The following is an 8,721-nucleotide window of genomic DNA, read 5'->3' on the forward strand; positions in this document are numbered from 1 at the left end:
GTATACAGTAGGCTGTGAGAGAGATGGAGGATGGATTGGAAGGGAGTATACAGTAGGTTGTGAGGGAGATGGGGAGGATGGATTGAAAAGGAGTATACAGTAGGCTGTGAGACAGATGGAGGATGGATTGAAAGGGAGTATACAGTAGGCTGTGAGAGAGATGGGGGCAGATGGATTGGAAGGGAGTATACACAGCTCTGAGGGAAATGGGGGAGGATGGATTGGAAGGGAGTATACAGTAGGCTGTGAGGGAGATGGAGGATGGATTGGAAGGGAGTATACAGTAGGCTGTGAGGGAGATGGAGGATGGATTGGAAGGGAGTATCCAGTAGGCTGTGAGGGAGATGGAGGATGGATTGGAAGGGAGTATCCAGTAGGCTGTGAGGGAGTTGGGGGAGGATGAGAGTATACAGTAAGCTGTGAGAGATGGAGGATGGGTTGGAAGGGAGTATACAGTAGGCTGTGAGGGAGTTGGGGGAGGATGGGAATATACAGTAGGCTGTGAGAGAGATGGAAGATGGATTGGAAGGCAGTATGCAGTAGGCTGTGAGGGAGATGGAGGATGGATTGGAAGGGAGTATATAGTAGACCGTGAGAGAGATGGAGGATGGGTTGGAAGGGAGTATACAGTAGGCTGTGAGGAAGATGGAGGATGGATTGGAAGGGAGTATACAGTAGGCTGTGAGGGAGTTGGGGGAGGATGGGAGTATACAGTAAGCTGTGAGGGAGATGGAGGATGGATTGGGACTATACAGTAGGCTGTGAGGGAGATGGAGGATGGATTGGAAGGGAGTATCCAGTAGGCTGTGAGGGAGTTGGGGGAAGATGGGAGCATACAGTAGGCTGTGAGAGAGATGGAGGATGGATTGGAAGGGAGTATCCAGTAGGCTGTGAGGGAGTTGGGGGATTGGAAGGGAGTATCCAGTAGGCTGTGAGGGAGTTGGGGGAGGATGAGAGTATACAGTAAGCTGTGAGGAAGATGGAGGATGGATTGGAAGGGAATATCCAGTAGGCTGTGAGGGAGTTGGGGGAGGATGGGAGTATACAGTAGGCTGTGAGAGAGATGGAGGATGGATTGGAAGGGAGTATCCAATGGGCTGTGAGAGAGATGAAGGATGGATTGGAAGGGAGTATACAGTAGGCTGTGAGACAGATGGAGGATGGATTGGAAGGGAGTATCCAGTAGGCTGTGAGAGAGATGAAGGATGATTTGGAAGGGAGTATACAGCCTACTGTATACTGTGAGGAAGATGGAGGATGGATTGGGAGTATTCAGTAGGCTGTGAGGGAGTTGGGGGAGGATGGGAGTATACAGTAGGCTGTGAGAGATGGAGGATGGATTGGAAGGGAGTATACAGTAGGCTGTGAGAGAGATGGAGGATGGACTGGAAGGGAGTATACAGTAGGCCATGAGGCAGTTGTGTGGCACCCCCTTAGGAAACGTCAGAGTAAGATGGAAACATAACATAACCTCACATGAAGAGTTTTCATAACGCGTCTCACCTTGCCCAAAGTGCTTTATGTATACCGTCTAGAAATAGTGAGGAATTTTAAAACGGCCTTTGTTAATGACATTCAGGGAGATCTCTAAATTTCATGTGTCTGCCAATGTAGTGTTAATAACTCTGTTAAAAGGAATCTCAAATATCCTGTTAGATTTGCAACCAGTTTTGTTGTCAGAGTGCAGAGGGAGCTGCACTGCCATTTGTTGAATAGACACTGTGCAAAGTACGTTCTTTCACGAGATCAAGACAGTGTCTTTCCACAGAAGCTTCTCCCTGTGCAAGGACCTTCCCCAAAATAGCTGAGCCTTTTGTGAAACTGCTTGTGAAAAAAGAATTGCAGGATGTCTGAATCACCTGGCCCATGCCCACTAAATGCCAGTCACGTAGCACCTTTCCTCAACGTCGACAGAAGCAACAATACCTCCCACATTTCCAAAATGCCCCCTAGGCTTCCCAAGCAATCACCTTTAGATCCTATCATCACTCTGGGTGGTACAAAGCCCCAGAACAATTCGTAGTGGAGGAATAGGGTTTAATTTCCACTTGAAATCGGCTCAAAATGTTCTCTTGGTGCTGCTTTATGGACTGTTCTAGTACATGGCTTTTCATGATGACTGGTTCTTTTGCTGTCCTTTATTCCTGGATTTTCTGAATCTCCTGGAGCCTGGCATTTGTTCTTGATTGATACTCAGATGGTTCTGAACCCTCCCTGTATCCTGGACACCAGTTTTGTTTGGGTTGGTACTCTGGTTCTCTGCATGCCCATTCTTGCTAAGCCGGTCATGATTTCCAGCTAGTTTCAGCAGCTCCCCGGTTCCCACGGGCATTTACATATGCTATCTCCTAAAAGCTTTTAAAATGAACACCTTTTCCATTGGCTACGTTGGGTTCATATTAAAGTAATCCTTTCCCTTACTCAAGGAAGTAATAATTATATAGGCCAAATTAATAAACCCTCTTGTGCAAGTTTTATATATGCCAACAACTATAAAAACACTTTTTACAAAACTTACATTAACTACTACAATCATTATAATGTAGCTAACATTAATTTATCATATCTAAAACCCTTAAGCATCTTCCACAACCTGTTTCTTCGACTCCACTTCTTCCTGCATTCCCAGAGCTGGATCTTCAGCTGCCATGCACAACAGTAGTTCTTTTTTTTTTTTTTTTTTTTTTTTTTGAGACGGAGTCTCACTCTGTCGCCCAGGTGGGATTGCAGTGGCGCGATCTCCGCTCACTGCAAGCTCCGCCTCCCGGGTTCCCGCTATTCTCCCGCCTCAGCCTCCAGAGTAGCTGGGACTACAGGCGCCCGCCACCTCGCCCGGCTAGTTTTTTGTATTTTTTAGTAGAGACGGGGTTTCACAGTGTTAGCCAGGATGGTCTCGATCTCCTGACCTCGTGATCCCCCCGTCTCGGCCTCCCAAAGTGCTGGGATTACAGGCTTGAGCCACCGCGCCCGGCCTCAATAGTTTTTAAACCTGAGTTTAGAAATGTTTGCTTTTAGATAGGTGTGACTATCTGCAAACAAGCCACATTGTGCATTTTATAGCAAAAGAAACGTGTATGTGAAAGTAGTTTGAAAAATACAAAGCAATAGATAAAAGCAGCACTCCATCATCAGTTCCTTGTGTAAACTATAGTTTTTACTGACAGGAATCAGAGCAAAGTTTCCCCTGTAGCATGCAGCTGCAGTCGCTGTTTGTAGAAACCACATGTCTGGGGTGCAGCTGTGCTTCTTGGCCTCATAGTTTGCTCTTGCAAAGAATCTAAGATAAAACCAAGGAAGGTGCTGTCTGGAGTTTGGCTAAGGCCAGCCTAGGGAATCTGTAATCCAGTAGGTGCTTGTTGAGAAGTTTAACAGCAGGGAGCTATGCCTTGGGGATGCAGTACAAAGAACAAGAATCCCTTGCCTGTGCCGAGCACACAGTGTAACATTTTGAAAATGTGATCTCATTTAATTCTCGCAGCCATCCTGGAGGGCTGGGGGAGGAACCCCCATTTTACTGGGGAAGGAGGCAAAGTGTCTTCACCGGGTCCCACAGCTTCTGGGTGGTGGTGGAGCGTGGACTGGAACTCAGGTTCTCTGATCCCAACTCCAGCGCGCTATGCCATGGCTGCCTCCCAGGCAGACAGCCCCTACCATCGGGGGCATGTGGTCTGCTAGAGAAACGCACACGCACATATCAGCGCAGGGCTAAACTGATCAGGCAAACAAAGTGAAGGAGAAATTAAGAGCAGGGTGATTGACTTCTTTCCGGCCACACTCCAAGTCCTAAGAGCAAGTCACCTCATTCTCTGTACCGTATTTCTTCAGATGCGTGTGGCTTTCATTGCCGCGTTTGTTGCTACAGGGAATGAAGTCCCGCAGAAGGCTGCTGCTCTCCTCTTCGGACGCCTCCTTCCTTCCTTCCTTTCCACGTCTGACCTTTTCCTCACGTTCCGTTGCTGTGCCAATCTTTGGATCTTCATCTCCATGTCTCTCTTTCTGGATCGAAGAGTGTATACTGGCGTTGTGTGTGTGTTGGGACAGGATCTCACTCTGTGGCCCAGGCTGGAGTCTAGTGCTGTGATTATGGCTCACTGCAGCCTCAACCTCCCGTGCTCAAGCAGTCTTCCCACTTCAGCCTCCCGGGTAGCCGGGACTGCAGCCGTGCGCCACCATACCCGGCTAATTTGTGTATTTTTGTTTTGTTTTGCCACGTTGCCCAGGCTGGTCTCCAACTCCTGGGCTCAAGTGATCCTCCTACCTTAGCCTCCTAAAGTGCTGGGATAACAGCAGGAACCACCGTGCCCACCCCGTGTGCTGTATCTTTCTATGTCTCTTCCTATTTCTTCATTTATCTTTCTGTCCCTCCTGCTCTGTCTCTGCTTCAATGGTCCCTAATGCGGAAGTGAGGTATGGTTCTAAACAAAATAACTTTTATTTCAGAAGAGATGTCCGGCCGGGCGCGGTGGCTCAAGCCTGTAATCCCAGCACTTTGGGAGGCCGAGACGGGCGGATCACGAGGTCAGGAGATCGGGACCATCCTGGCTAACACGGTGAAACCCCGTCACTACTAAAAAATACAAAAAACTAGCCGGGCGAGGTGGCGGGCGCCTGTAGTCCCAGCTACTCTGGAGGCTGAGGCGGGAGAATAGCGGGAACCCGGGAGGCGGAGCTTGCAGTGAGCTGAGATCTGGCCACTGCACTCCAGCCTGGGCGACAGAGAGAGACTCCGTCTCAAAAAAAAAAAAAACAAAAAAAAAAAAAAAAAAAAACCAGAAGAGATGTCCATTTTCTCTGTGAGGGTATTTATTTATTTATTTATTTGAGACAGGTTCTTGTTCTGTCACCCAGACTGCAGTGCAGTGGCACAATCTGGGATCACGGAAACCTCTGCCTCCCAGGTTCAAGCAATCCTCCCATCTCGGCCTCCTGCGTAACTGCAACTACAGTTACTGGGTGGGTTCCACCCCATCTGGCTTTTTTTTTTTTTTTTTTTTTTTTGAGAGACAGGGTTTTGCCATGTTGTCCAGGCTGGTCTCCAACTCCTGAGCTCAAGTAATCCTCCCGCCTTGGATGGATCCCAGGGTGCTGGGATTATCGCTGTGAGCCACTGTGCCCAGCCTGTGTTCGGATTTTTGAAGTGGATAAGTGGACAGAGACCCCTAAGTTCCCTCTGGGTTCTGGTACTCACTAGGTGGAGGTATCTCACGTGTGATCTCACTTCTTTTTCATGTCCATGATTTTCCGAGATAGGAGGAAAAGGTCCTTGATCAAGGGTAGTTGCCCACACATCACATATCTTAATGGCATTCACTTGAGAACTCGCAAAGTATTTTCCAAGTAAATACGGTATTTTCCATTTAAGGCTGAAGAAACCAAGAAGCAGATATGGGGAGAGTCCCTGTGTCCTATTCCCTAATGATAGCGAGTGGAGTCCAGAGGAATGGGGGAGAGGAGACGGAAAGGCAGGCCCACATGCTTTCGAGGTGGAAAAAATCCCCCCCTTGCCCTTCAGAATGGGGAGCTTTATAAATTCTCTGTTCAAGTGGGTGACAGTCTAAATTTGGAAAGTGAGTTTTACGTTGCCATTAAGTAGCCCAAACTTCACTCTGGAAACCCACACAAGCAGCGTAACGAGAAACGCGTGAAACCCCAGGGCCACAGCATGGAGCAGTGGAAAGCACCCTGGAACACGAATCCAGCCCCAGGTTCTAACCTGAGCCTTGTCACTTCCCAGGGTGGCGAGTCAGCGGCCCACGGGTAACATGGAAATAAGTTTAGCCAACCTCACTGGGTTATTTTGAGACCCAGGTGAGATAATACACGTGAAAGTGCTTTGAACATTTGTAAAGTTACATATAAACACAGAACAGTGTTCGTGGCAGCATCAGAGCCCATAAATTCACCATACACATTTATATTTATGAGTAAATAATTAGGAACCGTATTCATCAGAAACTACATTGTGAGAAATTATTATTCCCTCCTCGCTTATCAGGCTCGAAGGCAGTACAGTCATTCGGCACATGGAACTAAAGGCAGAAACTACCGAGTTCAAACCCCAGCTCGCCACCAGCAGTGTGACCTGGGGCAATTTTTAAATTGCTCTGGTCTGAGTCTCATTTTGCTGATACACACACACACACATGCACACAGAATAACATTTGTTGTGAGGATTTAATGAGACAGGGTATACAAAACGTCTGATACAGGACCTAGAAACAGTAAGTACTCAACAGGCATGAGGTTCGCAAAGTATGAAACACCTACTGCACCCTCAGAATGTGCCAGCCTCACTGGGGGTACAAAATGGAAAGACACAGCCCTTTTTTCTAGGACCTGACAGTCTGGTGGAGAAACATCCCAATAAGGAAACAACAGGACCGTGACCCAAACGCAAAGGCAGACCTGGAAACCTCCTGAGAGAAAGAAACAGCTGATTCCAGACTTTTGAAGGATGAGCAGAAGTTTGTGTAAAAACCAGACTTGTGGTTTGCGTTTGGCTTTATCATTTGCCCGCAGGGGTTTGATAGCTGGAAAAGCTAAGGTTCATGTTGACGCTTGTTAGCTTTATGGTGATTCAGCGTAAACATTCTGGTGACTTCACTGAGCATAGTGTTGAAACTGATTTTACTTGCCATTTTCTTTTTCTCTTTTTTTTTTTTTTGGAGACGGAGTCTCGCTCTGTTGCCCAGGCTGGAGTGCAGTGGCACGATCTCAGCTCACTGCCACGTTTGCCTCCCGGGTTCAGCGATTCTCCTGCCTCAGCCTCCCCAGTAGCTGGGATTACAGGTGCCCGCCACCACGCCCGGCTAATTTTCTGTATTTTTAGTAGAGATGGGGTTTCACTGTTAGCCAGGATGGTCTCGATCTCCTGACCTTGTGATCCAACCGCCTTGGCCTCCCAAAGTGCTGGATTACAGGAGTCAGCCACCGCGCCCGGCCTTTACTTGCTATTTTCTATACATGAAACACACGTTTTGTTTTCAATTCATAAAGATGCCTTACAAGCTGTACAAACAACTTCTTGTGTAGGGGGAGACTGGTTCCCACCACTTCAGAGTGTGAGCATACTCAGTGCCAAGTTGCTGCTGTCTTTAAGGAGGGAAGGCAGGGAGGACTTGCAACCACCTGTCACTCTCTGGAAACGCGGGCGCTGGAGGTCACTGTGATAAATGCTTAAGAAAGAGACAGTGGACTTCATAGGGTCGTTTTCCTGGAGAGAATGGAGAGTTCACAGGTAGCTGGTTTTGTCCACAAGCAAATGTGAAAATATGGAGAGCGTTGCATTTGTCAGATACCTTGGGACCAAACTGAAGTGGTTTTCTCCTTTCTCTGAGTATGTCAGCAGTGAATCTGGGAGTTAGAGATGCTGCCCTAAGTGGATGAAGTTTGAGGCTGTCTGCCACCTTCCTGCTGGCTAAGTCCCTTTTCTTAAACACATATAGGAAGATGTTAGAGGCTACATTCATTCCAAAAGGTCACAACCTAATAACCGATACTACCACTAAAGGAAAACTGTCTTTTAAACCTAAGAAACATCTTCAGACTCCATAACAAATGAACCCAAATTGAAAAAAACAAGTGCTCACTCTACACCAGTTCCTGCATCACTAACTGCCATGTTAAAGTAATTTAACTGGCATCTAACAGAAATCATCTGCCACTTTGTAAAAGGCCTAGACTCCTAAGAATCTAGAGCTTTAAAGAGCTAGTAATCCAGCCTCTCTGTCATTTCACAGACCAGCAAATCATGGCCCAGAGAGCCGGGCCCAGCTGTTCTGAAGTCCTCGTATGGGATTTTGGTCAGCATTTTGCATGACGGTGATCTGAGGAGGCCCGTCACACCTTTTCATTTGTAGTAACATAAATGAACTGTATTTCCCACCCCCTACATTTGTTAGCTGAGGAAGATACAGACCAAAGGAAAATAAAGCTGGAAGTTCCTAAAGGAGAGAAGCCAATGATACTGAAATTACTGTCCTCATCCATGTGATTGGTGCTTGGCACGAATGAAATATATTACAATTCATTCAAGTTTAGACGCCTGTCCCGATAACTTATTTTTATTTTTATTTTTTTGAGATAGAGTCCTGCTCTGTCGCCCAGGCTGGAGTGCAGTGGTCTGATCTCGGCTCACTGCAAGCTCCGCCTCCCGGATTCAAGCGATTCCCCCGCCTCGGCCTCCTGCATAACTGGGACTACAGACCTGCACCACCACGCCCGGCTAATTCTGTACTTTTAGTAGAGACGGGGTTTCACCAGGTTGGTCAGGCTGGTCTCGAACTCCTGACGTCAAGTTATCCGCCCGCCTCGGCCTCTCCAAGTGCTGGGGTTACAGGCGTGAGCCACCGCGCCCGGCCCCGATCCTTTTAAATAATGACACGTTGAGAACAACAGCACAGCCACTGAGTCTCTGGACGGTGACTCCGGAGAGATCCACAGCCGAGAGGCAGTAGAAGCCGGCCGCCTCCGCAGGCCGCCTCCTGGTGCAGGTGGAGAGGGGGCTGCAGGAGGCCCTGGACCTCAGGCTTTCTGAGACGCCCCCCGGAGCAGCTGCGGCAGCTGCAGGGCCCGGGAAGGGAATCGTGGCGGGACGGGAAGAGGCCACATCCTGAAGACTCCCACCGAGAAGCACCGGGGCTTGGCGGACGCCGCCGCCTCCCTCCCTCCTTTCCCGCAGGGCTCGCCCCACCCCGGCGGGGGCTCCTACCTGGCTTCCTC

General features: G+C 48.5%; 1 protein-coding gene across 1 annotated transcript in view; it reads left to right on the plus strand.

Moving 5' to 3' along the window:
* Positions 1-5,233: 5,233 nt before the first annotated feature.
* The window catches only part of FAM57A (family with sequence similarity 57, member A), an 18,268-nt gene continuing 14,780 nt past the window's right edge, over positions 5,234-8,721 (plus strand). The window contains 1 exon segment of the mRNA XM_011956199.1: positions 5,234-5,273. Coding sequence (XP_011811589.1) covers positions 5,234-5,273 — 40 coding nt within the window.

Source organism: Colobus angolensis, unplaced genomic scaffold (assembly GCF_000951035.1).
Source record: "Colobus angolensis palliatus isolate OR3802 unplaced genomic scaffold, Cang.pa_1.0 Scaffold110, whole genome shotgun sequence".
Lineage (NCBI taxonomy): Eukaryota > Metazoa > Chordata > Mammalia > Primates > Cercopithecidae > Colobus > Colobus angolensis.